Source organism: Eublepharis macularius, chromosome 2, assembly GCF_028583425.1.
Source record: "Eublepharis macularius isolate TG4126 chromosome 2, MPM_Emac_v1.0, whole genome shotgun sequence".
In the NCBI taxonomy this organism is placed as follows: domain Eukaryota; kingdom Metazoa; phylum Chordata; class Lepidosauria; order Squamata; family Eublepharidae; genus Eublepharis; species Eublepharis macularius.
This window is the reverse complement of record NC_072791.1, coordinates 3961541-3978376: the sequence shown is the minus strand read 5'-3', so window position 1 is coordinate 3978376 and position 16836 is coordinate 3961541. Positions and strand designations below refer to the sequence as shown.

Sequence of the window (16836 nt, the reverse complement as noted above, 5' to 3'; positions counted from 1 at the left end):
CTGGCAGCCACACTCCACGGTCTTGGGCGTGCTTGGCATGCAGAAATTCCCAGGTTCGATTCCTAGCATATCTATGGGACTGCCTCTCCCCGTATGAGCCCCAGAAGATGCTTCGATCCAGCGATAAACAGCTGTTACTGGTCCCAGGCCCCAGGGAGGCCCGTTTAACGTCGACCAGAGCCAGGGCCTTTTCGGTCCTGGCTCCAACCTGGTGGGACGCTCTGTCTAAAGAGATCAGGGCCCGGCCAGATTTGCTATCCTTCCACCAGGCCCGTAAGACACAGCTGTTCCACCAGGCATATGGGCCTCCCTGCAAGCCACCTAGAGATAGCCGTGCCCCTACAAAGGGTACCTACCAATTAGCCTTTGCCATATATTTCTGGAGGTGGTCGGGTGGTGGTTCCTGGAGGAACCTGCTGCTATATATTTTTTAAAAATCTGCTGCTGTATTGTTTGGTGCGTGTTTTTAAATATTTAAGGAGTTTTATTGGTTTTAAAGGTATTTGTCTTTTATATTCGTGTATTAATTGTAATCTGCCCTGAGCCTGCTGATGCGGGAAGGGCAGAATATAAATTGAATAAAACAAACAAACAAACAGACAAATAAGTAGTATGTCTAGTTAAAAGGCTCAGGTAGCTGATGAAAAGAGAGGCCTCTGCCTGAAACCCTGGGCAGCCATTGCCCATCAGAGCAGACAAGGGAGACTTTGATAGACCACCAGGATTTGAGTCCAGTGGCATCTTCGAGTCCAACAAGAGTTTCCAGGTAGAAACTTTCGAGAGTCAGAGCTCCCTTCTTCAGATAGTTTCAGGCAGGTAGCCGTGTTGGTCTGCAGTAGTATAGCAGGAGTCCGGGGGCACCTTAGAGACCAACAAGAGTTTCAGGGTATAAACTTTCGAGGGTCAGAGCTCTCTTCTTCAGATACTGGGAGGAGTGGAGATCCCTGATCCTTTATATCTCAGTTAAGAAGTGGAAGGGAGTGTTTTGGGAAGATTTAGGGAATGTTCTTGGTAGCACCTACAGCAAAATTTCTGAAGGAAACAACAACAACAACATTCGATTTATATACCGCCCTTCAGGACAACTTAATGCCCACTCAGAGCAATTTACAAAGTATGCCATTATTATCCCCACAACAAAACACTCTGTGAGGTGGGTGGGGCCGAGAGAGCTCTGAGAGAGCTGTGACTGACCCAAGGTCACCCAGCTGGCTTCAAGCGGAGGAGTGGGGAATCAAACCCGGCTCTCCAGATTAGAGTCCCGTGCTCTTAACCACTACACGAAACTGGCTCTCGAGTGAAACATGTATGGAAACCTCAGTTTCTATATGGCTAACAACATTCCTCCAGCTTCTCCGAATCTCCTTAGACTTTGCCTAAAGCGACACCAAACACCCAACGCATTCTGCAAGTCATGACATTCTCAACTGTTTTGTTCAAGGAGGAAACTCAAACTCTGCTTCCATCAAATCCTAGTGGCGCTCTAAGCCCTCGGGAACATTCTACGATAAACCAAACCAACATGAAACAAACGGGCTTCACGTGAACGGAAATGGAACCTGGCTGGTGGCGCTTAATATCTAAAAAGGTTGCAGAAGAGTTTTGAAGCAGATGAGCCAGTGTGCCTCTGATCTTGGACAACTCCTCCCCTCGAAAGCTTACACTCTGAAAATCTTGCTGGTCTCTAAGGTGATACTGGGCTCTGATCTTGCTCTTCTGCTGCAGACCAACATGGCCGCACACTTAAAAGCATCCCCAAGGGAACTTGACAAACTACAGGACTAGCTAGAAGTAAACTGAAGGGGAGACGGGGGGTGCATAAGCCACAGTAGAGCTGCTGTTTCCGGGAAGGGAGTTTGAAGAAATGGCTTGAACTCATCAAGTTGGGTAGCCATGTTAGTCTGTCTGTAGCAGTAGAAAAGAGCAAGAGTAAGGCTAACAAAATTTGAGGCAAGGAATTTATTTTATTTATTTATATCATTTATAATTCGTCTTTCTCACTGAGGGCCAAGCTACAAGTGACAAATGACACTTGAACGGCAAGTGGATCGAGTGGAGAGCAAGTGGAGGGCAAGTGAACAGGGAGGAATACATTTGCCGTTCAAGTGTCATTCGTCACTTGTAGTTTGGATCTGAGGGCCAAGCTACACATGATGAAAGACACTTGCCTGGCAAGTGGATTGAGTGGAGGGCAAGCGAACAGGGAGAAATACACTTGCTGTTCAAGTGTCATTCGTCATGTGTAGCTTGGCCCTGAGACTCAAAGCGGATTTACACAGTGTGAGATTAGATCCAGAGGAGTTAGCCGTGTTAGTCTGTAGTAGCAAAAGAGTCCAGTAGCACCTTTAAGACTAAACAACTTTGCTGTAGCATAAGCTTTCGAGAACCACAGTTCTGCATCTGACGAAGAGAGCTGTGGTTCTCGAAAGCTTATGCTACAGCAAAGTTGGTTAGTCTTTAAGGTGCTACTGGACTCTTTACTACAATGTGAGATTAGTACAGGCAATATCAGGAACATTTCCATAAACAACGCCATAGAGTAAATAGAGTTCACAAAGACAGAGCATTAGTAGGAATCCAATACAATATAGTGGTGAGGTATCTGGTTCCTAACTCATTAGCAGATCATCTGAGATCCCCTCTCTACAATACAGCCCTCCTATGTGAGTAAAAAGCCTTTTTGAATAATTCGGTTTTGCATTGTTTGTGGAAAGCCAGGAGAGTGGGGGCTCTCCTGACCTCCTCAGGCAGGTCATTCCACAGCGAAGGGGCCACCAGAGAAAAAGCTCATTTGTGGGCTGCTGTGGATTTTGCCCAATAAAGGATCTTGTAATAAATGAAGTGATGATGATGATGATAATGATGATAATAATATTCAATTTATATACCACCCTTCAGGACACCTTAACGCCCACTCAGAGTGGTTTACAAAGCATGCCATTATTATCCCCACAACAATATCACCGTGTGAGGTGGGTGGGGCTGAGAGAGCTCTGAGAGAGCTGTGACTGCCCCAAGGTCACCCATCTGGCTTCAAGTGGAGGAGTTTGGAATCGAACCCAGTTCTCCAGATTAGAGTCCCACGCTCTTAACCACTACACCAAATTGGCTCTCAAACAATGTCATAGTGCTATCTAACCAATCATATTTGGCGACACGACGAGAAAGTTACTGAGAGCAAAGTCAATTGAGCAAAGTCAGGAAATTCATAACTACCTCCACCGCACACTTCCTGCTGCCTCCTGCTGCCTTTTCCTTGGCCCACTGAGAAAAATGAGAGAATCACGGTAAAGTGAAACAACATGGAAAAAAGCCGTGATAAACTAACTAGAACATAAATAATGTATTCCAGTAAATGATTCGAAGATACAAAAGTTCATATAACAATTTTCAAGGGTCTCAGAAGTAGTACATATGTTTATGCCTGGTTACAAATGACAGCCAAAGCATCTTACAGAGATTCCACGTATACTTTAACAATGACAATCACGCACTTGGCACTTTGTTTTTGCCATTGTTAAAGTATACGTGGAATCTCTGTAAGATGCTTTGGTGTTAGGTCAGGCTAGGAGAAAATGACTGGCCTGGAGTCACCCAATGAGGTTCATAGCGGAGTGGGGGGTTTGAACACAGGCCTCACAGATCCTAACCCAGTGCACTAACCACTACCCAACATGGGCTACGCTATTGCATCAGGATTTCCTTTTTCAGCGTGTGATTGAAACAATGCAGTTGTGTGAAGGGCGTGCTTCTTGCGCCTGTTCACACACAGGCATTGTGTCAATCAGAAGGCAAAACAATATATTTTTTTTAGTAAAGGCTTTAATTAAAAAAAAGATATGAATAACAATAGAAAATGCACAGGAACTTATACAAGCACTACGTTTTAATTAATTTAAACTAACAAAAAGTATATTCAAGGTATATAACAGCACAACTAAATTATATGATAGCTCTCTTCCCCTCTCCTTAGTTGCTTTTAGCCATACTTTTAATGTCAACGATTTTTAATCTGTCATCTCTTCTGTATTTTATCTCTAGAACAGAACTAGCTTGATGCCCGTGCTTGACTATCCAGTTATAATACTTACGGGTATGTAACATTTTTCTGTTGGGGGTGGGGATTAGTTGGTTTTGTAGTATAACAGCATAGTACCCGAGCTTCACAAAAGTATTTGACGAAAGCAAAGTGTGTTGATGCCGAAAACTGATAAAGTGAAATTCGAAATGTAACATTTATTGAAGAGATTTTAAAAGGAAAAAGATTGTAGTGCAATAAATAAAGTGAAAAATACGCACAACCAGTTTTTTTTCTACTGAAGGACCTCTTTGTAGACCTCACTGGTGGTTTCCCCCTCAGGTGCTGGGATCACCAGGCTGCTGGGTGAGCTCACTCTGGAGCAGGCCACGTAGAAGTGCCCGTGTGAGAAGCAGTCCTCCCTCAAGCCAATTCCTGCCACCAGTGTCTGGCCCTGGGACTTGTTTATCGCCATAGCAAAGCAGACCTTGAGGGGAAACTGCAGTTTCTTGAATTCGAAGGGGTTCTCTGACGGTATGAGTGGTATGCGTGGTATGAACACCGACTCCCCTCGAGCACTACCGTTGAATAATATTGCCTCGACGACGTTCCTGTGGAGGGCTTTCACTCACAGTCTGGTTCCATTGCAGAGTTTGGGTGGGCTGAGTTTCCAGAGCAGCATCGCTGGCGCCCCCACTTTGAGGAGAAGCTTGTGGGCTGGGAAGCCAGGAGGGATGAGCATATTGAGGAATTCCACAGGGTAGTGGACCACATCATTCATTTGCATCATTGAGTCCACAGATCTGCACTCCATTTTAAGTGAGTTAAGTTGTGTTTCATTAATGATGGCAGCCTTGTTGATCTCGGGGGTCAGAATGGCATGCTTGCATAGCCCGTCCATGGGCTTCTCTGTGATAGTGGCGATATCAGGGTATATAGTGGCTGTTAGGTCTGCCGGGGTCATCACTGCTGTGCCCAGGCCTGCAAGGAGGGTCACCTTTCCCTTGGGATATGCTCCGTCCCCTATTCTTAGTAGGAGTTCAGAGAATTACCCAGCGGACACCTCGCCTCTCAAGTGAACCCTCATGTTCTTTCTTAGTGAGAGTTTCCTGATGAGGGGCCACAGATATGATGCCTTGACACACACGGTAACCTCGTCAGCTCAAGTCCCCCTTGGGACTACTGGCAGAGTCGCCCAGAAGTCTCCAGCCAGCAGCCCAGTGACTCCCCCCCATCACTCATTGCCCCTAACATCTTTGAGGATTACGCTCAGTGCCTCAAAACAGCCCTTATGCACCATGGTGCCCCCATCCCAAACAATGAGCTTGCAGTTCCACAGCGGTTGGGCCATCTTGTTTTGTTGTGAGATACTGAACAGGGGGGTTTCTGCGTGGATGAGGTTAAGAGGCAGCTTGAAGGTAGCGAAGGATCACAGGCCGTGCCTGAGCGAGCCTTGACTTTCCATGGAAGTGAGTGCCTCTCTACTTGTCTTCCAGGATTGCTTTGCTCATAGAGAGACACTGCCGCTCTGTGCACCTTGGGGTAATCTTGCTGGTACTTGGTCACTGCTGCTCAGTGCACCACAGGAGTACGATGTGCATATCTCTTTGCCACATCTCTAAGTTGCTTCCTCCTTTTAGTGTCGGTGTATCTTGCACGATGTTTGCCAGAAGGCTTCTTGGTGACAGTAAGAGGTGATGGCTGTGAGAAGTGTGAGGTGGAGTTTGACTGCGGGAGGGGTGGTGTGGTGGGCACTTCGACAGGTTCATGTGAGAGGTTCACATCGAAATGGCCCCTAGAAAGATTGTGCACCATCTCCCCATGAACATTTAAAAACTCGGTTGCCATACTTTTATATAAAATCCCTATTCAGGAGTCTTGTACTGTCTTTCTTCAACTGTCTGCAGTTTCCTTGACCTGATTTTTACCTCAGAACAGAGTTCCACAGTTAACCCATCAGAGAGAGGGGGGTGCAAGCAGGCAGGCCTCACGGTAGGGTTGCCTGGTCCAGGATGGGAAATTCCTAGAGATTTGCAGGATGGAGCTTGGATAGAGTGGGGTTTGGGAGGGGCCTCAGAATGGTATAATACCATAGAGTCCACTCTCCAAAGCAGCCATTTTCTCCAGGGGAACTGGTCTCGGTTGCCTGGAGATCAGTTGTAATTCCGGGAGATCTCCAGCCACCCCCTGGAGGCTGGCAACCCTACACCACAGGGAGATTGACAACCCTAGTGAACTTTTAGGGGAAGACTGGGAAGTGCATTTTACCTCAGGACGCATTCAATGACTCCCTTAGCAACTGTTTAGAATGTTGGGCTGAGCCCCAATCAGGCCATATATGCAAATGACCTTGAAAGCTAGCCCAATCAGGGAAGAGTGGCCAAGTTGGCAGTTAAGGGTGGGGGGAGCAGGCAACCACTTGCCAGCCACACAGGGGAGCTGTATCCCTATGGGAAAAAACATTTTACCCCTTTTTACACCCTTAGGGGCAAATTTCTTAAAATCCCTTTAGTGAGCCTCTACACCACAAAAGGAACGCCCCCCCCCCCAAATTTCACGCTCCTAGGTCCAGGGGTTTGGGCTGGGCGTTGATGAGTCAGTCAGGACTCTTGTCTTTATATATATATATAGATCGATTACCATAATTTATCTTAGTTTTAATCTAAAGGCAAAATAGTATCTTGATGAGGTCATGCAATGCCCGAAGATGCCTTTTCGCATGGTCTCTTAATGTCTTGCTTGCTGATAACCGACAGAGAGAAACGGAGAATCCTAACTAGAAATTGTAACACAGCACGCGGATATGGCTGTCTGAATACAGTCTGGTAATCAAAAGGTGACAGATGACAGATCAGTAACCAATCAATGCCCTCCTGTAAACAAGATTGGCTCATTCCAAATCACTGTTCAGAGGCACAATTCCGAAGGGGAGAATTCTGCAAGCCTAAGAGAGAGATGTTTTCTTGCCTGTCCCTAGAGCAACAGCTGGCAAAAACTGCGGCTGCCGTACATAGAGCAGGTAATCATGAAAGGAAATGTTATATAGCTGCAATCCGAGAATGCCCTCCGTGTTGCTTTTTACAGGTTATTAGTGCAAACAGAATCTGTCTTCAAGCCACCCAGAATCTGTTGCCTGATGAGAGAAAGAATCTTATCTGTATAAAAAGCAAGCTGTAATATTTAAAGTGCCTCCCGTTTCTTATCTGGCTTCCATGACTTGGGGGAGGGAGAAGGCAAGCAAATACTCTCCTATTACAAATATGTTTGCATTTAGATATTTATGGAACGTATCAAAGGGCAAACTAACTCTTAGCAAATCCTCAGCAGGTTTTCAAGGGGATAAGGTGTCTAATTATCACCCTGGTTGAAGGAGATATCACCGTAATGAAAGGACAGAGAGTGAGCAGGGTCCCCCCACCCCCTTGCCTTTCTCTCTCACACATATCCACACAATTTATAGCTGCATTGATTTGCATGAATGGCTCAAAGTGAGTGTCTCCAACTAAGGGACATGCTACTGCAAACCTTCAGAAAGGGGATTAAAGGAGCAACCACAGAGGGGCCCTGCCGGCTGTGAACTCTCATTGGTGAGGCTACAGAGTGGACTGCAAGCTGACCATCTAGAGCCAAGAGCTTTCCCTCCTGAGGTGTTACCTAAATAGGCTGTCTCCTACTCAGTTGGAGGAATTAGATTTAAGGAGAAAAGCAAGAGGGGGTTACTGGGATTCTCCACCTATGTTTACAGGTATTATTCCCTTAGAGAACTCTCAAATAAGCCAAGTAGATGTTCAACCAGAAAGGTTTTTTAGTAAAGAGAAAGACAATAGCAGGTGTCCTGGACTGAATCAAGACTTAAGCTTTCTGTCTCATTACCAATGCTGATTTCTCCACACCCACCATCCCTCTGCATACCCCGCCCTATCCAATCATGACTGCTCTTGTCATTCACATACTACTGTCATTCGGTTTCTGTAATCACTGCACTCCCCTAGATATGACAGATGGACTCACGTGCTAGCTGTATCTGAAGACGTGAGCTGTGACTCATGAAAACTCAGACCTTACCACACATTTTGTTAGTCTTATAGGTGCTACTGGACTCTTGCTCTTTTCTACTGCTACAGACAGACTAACATGGCTACCCATCTTGATCTATACTCTCAATGGGGTTCTGGAACATGTACATTTATTTAAATGTATTTATTTACTTCATTTATACCTCCAACAGGGACTGAAGGCCGCTTACTTCATTCTCTCTCTTCATTTTATCCTCACAATTATCCTGAGAGGTAGTTTATGTCGAGAGGATGGGAGTGGCACTAGAAGTGTGCACTCGAAAAATATTCGGGTTTCCCGCCTCAGGTTTACCCAAAGCAAGAAAACAATTCAGAATAACCCAAATCCTGAAGTGGCAAGCGGCAAGAAAAGTTTTACTTTCAATGGGCTTCCCGCCCCACCGCTTTTTTCACCCAATCAGAGGAGGGGGTTGTAGTGACTCACTACAATCCCCTCCTACCTCCTCCCATTGAGCAAAAACAGGCAGGAAGCTCAAAGCAGCACTTTTCTTGCAGTTTGCAAATGGTAAGAAAAGTGCTGTGGCTGCTGCCCGAAGCTTTCCAAAACACTCTGAAGCTTTCATAAGGTTTTGCTTCAGTATTTCCGAATCGGCTCAGCAATGTTGGAGCCAATTCGAAAATACCGAATCTACCTGAATCGGACTCATTTCGGGTTAAAAACCCAAATTAGTTTGGTGCCAGTTTGGTGTGGTGGTTAAGAGCGTGGGACTCTAATCTGGAGAGCTGTGTTTGATTCCCGACTCCTCCACTTGAAACCAGCTGGGTGACCTTGGGCTAGTCACAGTTCTCTGGGGCTCTCTCAGCCCCACCACCTCAGAGGGTGTTTTGTTGTGGGGATAATAATAACATACTGTGTAAACCGCTCTGAGTGGGTGTTAAGTTGTCCTGAAGGGCGGTATATAAATCGAATGTCGTTGTTGTTGTTATCATCATCATCACACACCTCTAACTGGCAGAATGCCACCCAGTGAGCTTCTAGCCACCCAGTGAACATCCAGGGCAGAACTTGGATCTCTTTCAACCTAGGCTGATTCCGCACACGTTGGATAATGCACGTCCAATCCTCTTTCCAGATCATTTGGAACGGATTTTTGTGTGTGCGGAACAAAAAATCCAACTCAAACAACTGATAAAGTGCAGTGAAAGTGCATTATCCAACGCGTGCGGAATCAGCCATAGTCTGGCACTCTAACCACCACACCACATCAGCTCTCTAAACGAAATCAATTAATCAACACATTAACCAGCTGCAAGCCAGAATGCTAATTACACATCTTTAAACAGTCTATAGCACTAATTATTACGGCTGTACACAGCTCTGAGCATTTTAACCGCAAGGCTATTCATTTGTTTATAAATTAACCATTCCCTTAAAATGATATTAATTGCACCCCTCCCATGCCAACCGTAACACATCAAAATGTGACCTTCAGTCCAAGCGCTACACGTTTCCTAGAAGGCACTGTTCGCGACATGAGAACACTTCCTGTCAATGTCTGAAAGTTAGGGCTGGGGCGGGGGTGGCTTGGGGGCAGAGAATCAGCTTGAATTGCCTATGAACGTCTCCAATCAGAGCAGACACTATTGGGAGATGGACAGGGCTTTTTTTCAGCGGGAACACGATGGAACAGAGTTCCGGCACCTCTTGAAAATGGTCACATGGCCGGTGGCCCTGCCCCCTGATCTCCAGACAGAGGGGAGTTTAGATTGACCTCTGTGCTGCTGGCATGGAGGGCAATCTAAACTCCCCTCTGTCTGGAGATCAGGGGGCGGGGCCACCGGCCATGTGACCGTTTTCACCGAGGGTGATTTAAACTTTAAAAAACTCCCCCCTTGTTCCAGCTGACCCAAAGTGACGTCATTGTGCAGTTCTGAGTTCCATCACTGAGTTCCACCACCTCTTTTCCCAGAAAAAAAGCCCTGGAGACAGAGATCAATGGGATCAGGTCGATTCACGTGTTTACACTTCGTCTAGCAAAGTAACCCAAACAAACCCAAACCAAGCAGTAGGAAATCCAATCTTGCTGGCACAGAGAGGCAGGCAGCATGCAATTCCAAAATGCATGCGGTCCCCCTGCTCATGCCAAATGTCCAGCAATGCAAATCTGTAGCTCTGCTTGCCAAAAGAGTGAGGTAATACAGCACAAAAGGGAGAGGTTCCGAGATCACACAACACTGTACTCAAAAAACCCTCAAGAACCTGCTTATCACACTACCAGGGCCGTTTCCACATGACTCCCCGCTGCTCGTAACAACCCGTAATATCGCGGAAAAAATGCAGAAGATCGAGTTTTCTCGTGCAAGATTTGCATGACGTCGCATGGCGTCGTGCAAATCTCGCGCGAGAAAACGCGATCTTCCGTGGTTTTTTCCACGATATTCCGGGTTGTTACGAGCAGCAGGGAGCCATGTGGAAACGGCCCAGGTGTGTTACATTAACAATATACCATACAACTACTACACAAAATAGCAATATATTTATAATATGCAGTTATACACCAGTGAATCACATATACAAAATACTCTCATAATCATTTTCAGTCATATACACATAGTCCTCAATCTGTTTTTACAAGAAAACCAAATCACAGGTATTAGAGCTCAGTCCATGTATGATAGATGTTTGTTGAAATGCAATTCTTCGCTCTCAATATTAACGAGTCCACAAGACCGGAGGATGTTTCCAAGTTTTATGGCTACATGCACAAGTCGAATGTCTGGGAAACTCCCACTACTCCAGGGTTCTCCCACTGTTGGCAACCAAACGGCTGCAGGTGGTTGGAGTCACTCCCCAATTGTCGGAGCGCTCCCGAAGTTGGCAACGAGCCCGCCAGCAATCAGTTCCGCTCGTTTCGCCCCAGCTTCTTCACAGCCCACAAACGCCACTTTACCATTAAGTTACTTAAACAATACAGATCAACATAAGACGGATGTACTCTGCTTGCGTTATTCAGTGTTGATTCAAACACAGGTGGGGTAAGCCAATTCCCTATCACGGATGGACCAAACCGTTTCAACAGCTGCTTATCTTTAGCGGTGTTCTTTGATAATACCTTGTAAGCTGAGCCCTGGGGCTTGCTTTTTAGACAGGCGTCTCTGTCTTGCCCGGCACATCCGACCGGATTGCCTTTCTGAAGCAAACTCAGTTCACGGGCCTCACTTGTGAGGTCTTTAATGATCATCACCAACAACAAAAAAGGGAAAATTGAAGTGCGCACGTAAACCCTCGGTTAGAGAATTGTGTACATACCCCCTCCTGTCAGGCAACCAGCTCCTTGCATTTGTTAGTCAGTGAAAATTCAAACTTAGGCACTAACTAATAAGCTGGAATTATTCTTCTTGATTCTCTGCTGGGCAAGACATTTGCTTCTGCTAATTCCAGGGCTCTGGAAAAGTCAGTAATGCTAGGAAAAGAGGAAGACCTACAACGAGATGGCTGGACTCAATGAAGGAAGCCACGTCCTCCAGTTGGCAGGATCTGAGCAAGTCTGTTAATGATTGGACATTTTGGAGGTCTCTCATTCATAAGATCGCCATAGGTTGGAGGCGACTTGACAGCACATAACACACACACACACAATTCCAAGGCCGTCTGCAACTGCCAGCTCCACCGTTGGATTGCCCCTTCCAACACCCTGTAGCCTCTTACAGCAATGGCCAACAATGAGCGGAGCACAGAAAGCAGATCAAAGAGAGGGTGCTTGTTCCACCCCCCAATGCCCGCTCACCTACTATTGGCAGATACCTGAAGGCACTCTGGGATTCTGTGTTTGCATGCACACCGCCAAACCTACACTGCAAAATACGAGCATCTGTGAACAAGATCCAGAGTTTCCTCCAAGAGTTGAGACGTGGGGTAACATTGTCTGAGTCCACTGCTGGGTTTTTGGGAGGAATCAAAATAGGTGGATTGCAGCATACAGAAGAACAGCTGGATTTAAGTCCAGTTCACCTTAGAGATCAACAAGATTTTCGGGGAATGAAGACTGAAACCTCCCTTCTTCAAATAGTTTCAGGTAGGTAGCCATGTTGGTCTGCAGCAGAACAGCAGAATTTGAGTCCAGTGGCACCTTAGAGACCCACAAGATTTTCAGGCTATGAGCTTTCAAGAGTGAAAGCTAGGCTCAAATCTCTGCTGTTCTACTGCAGACCAACTTGGCTACCTACCTGAAAGAATCCAGAAGGATTTCCTTCCTTCATTCTGAACAAAAAGGGAAAGGCAATTTCAGGAAAATATCCACAGGCACATACAGAGGGCTTTGGGTCCGGGGCAATCTCAGGAGAGGTTTCCGTCTTTGTCGAAAGTTTTGTGCATGTTTGAGAAAGGGTGAGCAAGGCAACTCTTTTTCATTTTATAGTGTACACAATTTAAGGCCCGTGTTTACTTCCAGAAGCATCCTCTCAGCCTGGACCACACTAAGGGAATAACTCAAGATCCTCAACAGCCAGAAAACTGCCACATTCGTCTCAAACCTCAACTGCGAAGCCCCTGCACTGCCGAGAATCCTGCCGCACTCCAGCCGAAGCAACGAAAACATCTTTAATCTCCCTCCACGGCTCTGCATCCCCGAGAGGTGCAAATGTATTTCACGGCCTTGAACGCAGCTGAAAACACCGCTTCAAGGCAGAGGCCGTCCCCCATGCAACCAAAGCACGCATTTCCAATTTACACACCCCACAATTCAAAGCAAGCAAAGGAGAGCAGCAGCAGATTGCATTGGGGGAAAGCGCTGCTCCGTGAAAGCACAGGAAGTCCTCACCTGCCGGATGCCCAGGTGGTACGTCAGGATGCGGTCCACGGCGTCAGGATTCATCTGGGTCCACTCAAGGCTGTAGGTATAGATACGGGCTCGGTTCTGCCACAGCGGGCTGTAGGTGTCATAGTAGAATTCTGGGGCATAGGCTTTGCCTGCGGGGAAAAAGAAAGAGGATGCAAGTGGAGAGCGGAACAAACACAAAGGTCTCCATTTAAGGTTTCTGGCTTCTGATCTCCTCCTGCCCCCTTTCATCACTCCCTGCTGTTCCCTGGAAAGGATCCACGGCAGTTGGGTGTTGTGGTTAAGAGCAGCAGGAGTCTAATCTGGAGAACCAGGTTTAATCCCCCACACTTCCGCACACAGAGAGTCCCGCCAGGGGGCTGCCAGAAATGAAAAGGCCCTGGCCCTGTTTGAGACCAGGTGAGCATCCTAGGGCCCAGGGACCACCTGCAGTTGCTTATCAGCCGATCTAAGTACCCTGTGGGGAACGTATGGCGAGAGGCAGTCCGATATGCTCTTTGGCAGATCTGAGCAAGCAAAAGAGCCCAGAAGCTGATTGATTCTACCTTTCTCAGTGTGCAAGGTATGAGTATGTGGATTTGGATCCTTACTAATACACTCCACCACAGGCTGACCCTCCTTTTTTGATGGGGAGAGTATTCGAACGCACAGCTGGTTGAGTGTGACATTTGAGGGTGAAGGAAATATCGATGTTGCAACTTCCTTGGAGCCACATGCAGAACCATAAAATACTTCCTGCAATTAATGAATGTGACCCCAGAGGACCTATTTCAGCCCCGGCTTCCTTTTTTTTTTTTTTTTAAAGAAATTTTATTTAAAAGGAAAAAGACAACAGATAGTGCATAAAAAAACTTAGATAGTATACATAACAGTAGATTTACAGTGCAATCCTAAGCAGAGTTACTCAAGTATAAACCCACTGAAGTGAATAGGCTTAGATTGGTGTAACTCTTCTTAGGATTGCATGTAATAGTAGATTTACAGTGCAATGCTAAACAGAGTTACTCCAGTCTAATCCCATTGAAATTAATAGGCTTAGATTGGGGTAACTCTACTTAGGATTGCATATACTAGTAGATTTATGGTGCAATCCTAAACAGAGTTACTCCAGTCTGAACCCATTGAAGTTAACAGGTTTAGACTGGCACAACTCTGCTTAGGATTTCACATAACAGTAGATTTACAGCGCAATCCTAAACTGAGTTACTCCAGTCTAAACCCACTGAAGTTAATAGGCTTAGATTGGAGTAACTCTTCTTAGGATTGCACTGTTAGGCGATCACTAAGGGGAAAGAAAGCATAAACATGATATATAACAGCTTACCTAAATTGCAAAATATTACTCCTCTCCCTCTCCTTAAATATTTATACCCAAAATTTTATACTTAACATTCTATACTCAATCTTATAGTTAGGGTTTTACATTCAACATTTTTAAAACCTTAGTTTTTTTTTTTTTTTAAAAAAATTTTTATTGGGTTAGAACATTAATATTTTTACATTCCATTACATTCAATTTTCCCCTAAATTTTTCGTTTCTAACCCCCTCCCTTTCCCCCCCTTTTGTTGACTTCCAACAGCTTTCCCACCCTCTGTCCCTTTTCCCTTACTTCTATTAACTTCCTCTTTCTAAAACAAATATATATTCTCCATTATATTAAGCAGTACATCTTTAACTCTTTTACTTATTATACATCCAAACTATACTTCTTTAGATAAACAATTTATCCCATTTTCCAGTTTTGAGTATTTCTATATATCATAAACCATAAAAGTTTCCCACATTTAAATCAAACAATTTGATTTGTTCTCTATATATTAATCATTTCTTCTTTTTATAGTATTTCTATATAACTCATCCCATAATCAGTCGTTTTAACTCTTCTATACATTCAGTTTGGTGCATATAAGTCTTATCAAGTAAAAAAAAAAAATATTGTTAATTACTCAATCCTCATGTTTAAACCATTAATTATTCTCTATCAATATTCTATCAATTAACCTTTACATATCTATATATATCTCAATCAATTAATTAATCTAACTGCTTATAAATTCACATTTCTCTTCCTCCCCCGGTAAAGTCACCCCTCTCTTTTATACTTTTATTATACTTCAGTAGTTCTCAAACTGCCACAGTTTTCCTCCCACCTCCCACTTTTTCTCCAGATATTGTTTCAGCTTCTCCCAGTCTGTGTTAAACTGCCCTGAGTCCAGATCTCTCAGTTTTCTTGTCATCTTATCCATTTCAGCCATATACAGCAATTTGTAGATCCAATCTTCAATAGTTGGCACTTCTTGTACTTTCCATTTCTGCGCATACAAAAGTCTAGCTGCTGCAGTCATATAAAATATCAACGTCCTATGATGGGCTGGAATTCCCTCCATTCCCAAGTTTAGCAGCAGGAGTTCTGGGTTCTTATTTATTTGAAACTGTAAAATTTCACTCATTTCTCTTATTATTTCCCCCCAGAACTGCCTAGCTACCTCACACGACCACCACATATGATAGAGGGAGCCCTCATGCTTCCTACATTTCCAGCATTTATTAGAAGTGTTCAAGTTCCCTAGCGCAATCTTCTTTGGTGTCATGTACCAACGATAAATCATTTTGAAAATGTTCTCTTTAATATTAATACATGTCGTTGTCTTCATTGTAGTTTTCCACAAGTATTCCCATGCCTCCATTGTTATTTCTTTATTAAAGTTTATAGCCCATTTCACCATTTGTGTTTTAACTATCTCATCCTCGGTATACCATTTCAACAGTACTTGGTATACCTTGGATATTCTTTTCTTGTCTTCTTTAAGAAGGGTCTGCTCTAGTTCCGAGTTCTCTGTTCGTATGCCCCCTTTTGCAGAGTCCGAATTGTATAAGTCTCTAATCTGTCTGTACTGGAACCAATCATAGTTAGGTGATAGTTCCTCTTGCGTCTTTATTCTAAGTTTAGATGCTTCAGTTTTGGTTATTTCTTTGTACGTTAAACATTGTTGTTCATTATCAACAGCTCTCGGATCTATCACCTCGTATGGAACCACCCACCAGGGGGTTCCTTCTTGTAGGTAAATTCTGTACTTCTTCCAGATTGTATATAAACTTCTCCTTACAAAATGATGCAGGAACATCGAGTTGACCTTTACTTTGTCATGCCATAAGTATGCGTGCCATCCAAAAATTTTTTTATATCCCTCTAGGGCTAATAGTTTCTTATTCTTTAATGTCATCCACTCTTTTAACCAAACTAGGCAGATTGCATCATGATAAAGTCTCAGGTTGGGCAGTTGCATTCCGCCTCTTTCCTTTGCATCTTGTAAAACTTTTACTTTCACTCGAGGCTTCTTGCCTGCCCAAACAAAATCTGATATTTTCCTCTGCCATTTTTCAAATTGTTTAGAGTCTCTGATGATTGGTATTGTCTGTAGCAAAAACATTACTCTTGGTAACACATTCATCTTAACTGCTGCAATCCTGCCCAGCCATGACAAATTCAGTCTATTCCATTTGATCAAGTCTCTCTCTATCTGAGTCCATAATTTTTCATAATTGTTCTTGAACAAATCTATATTTTTTGCAGTCAGCTCAACTCCCAAATATTTCACCTTACTAGTTACTTCACAGTCCGTTATTTCCATTAACAATTGTTGTTTCTGCTTAGTCATGTTTTTGCATAATATCTTTGACTTCTTTTTGTTAATGAAGAAACCTGCCAAGTCACCAAACTCCTTGATCTTATCTATCACTTTTGGCATGTTCTCCAATGGATCTTCTACAATTAACATTATGTCATCTGCAAATGCTCTAACCTTGTATGAATAGTCCTTTATTTTTATTCCTCGTATTTCCTCATCTTGTCGTATTTGTATCATCAGAATCTCCAATACTAAAATGAACAACAATGGAGATAACGGGCAACCTTGTCTTGTTCCTTTACTAATCGTCAATTTCTTGGTCAGTTCATCATTC

At 44.3% G+C, this 16836-nt stretch overlaps 1 protein-coding gene across 1 annotated transcript in view; it reads right to left on the bottom strand.

The window, feature by feature from the left end:
- MDGA2 (MAM domain containing glycosylphosphatidylinositol anchor 2) overlaps positions 1 to 16836 on the bottom strand; it is a 680911-nt gene that overhangs the window by 94495 nt on the left and 569580 nt on the right. The window contains exon 10 of the mRNA XM_054971659.1: positions 12855 to 13003. Within this exon, the coding sequence (XP_054827634.1) occupies positions 12855 to 13003 (149 nt within the window). The remainder of the gene's footprint in view (positions 1 to 12854; positions 13004 to 16836) is intronic.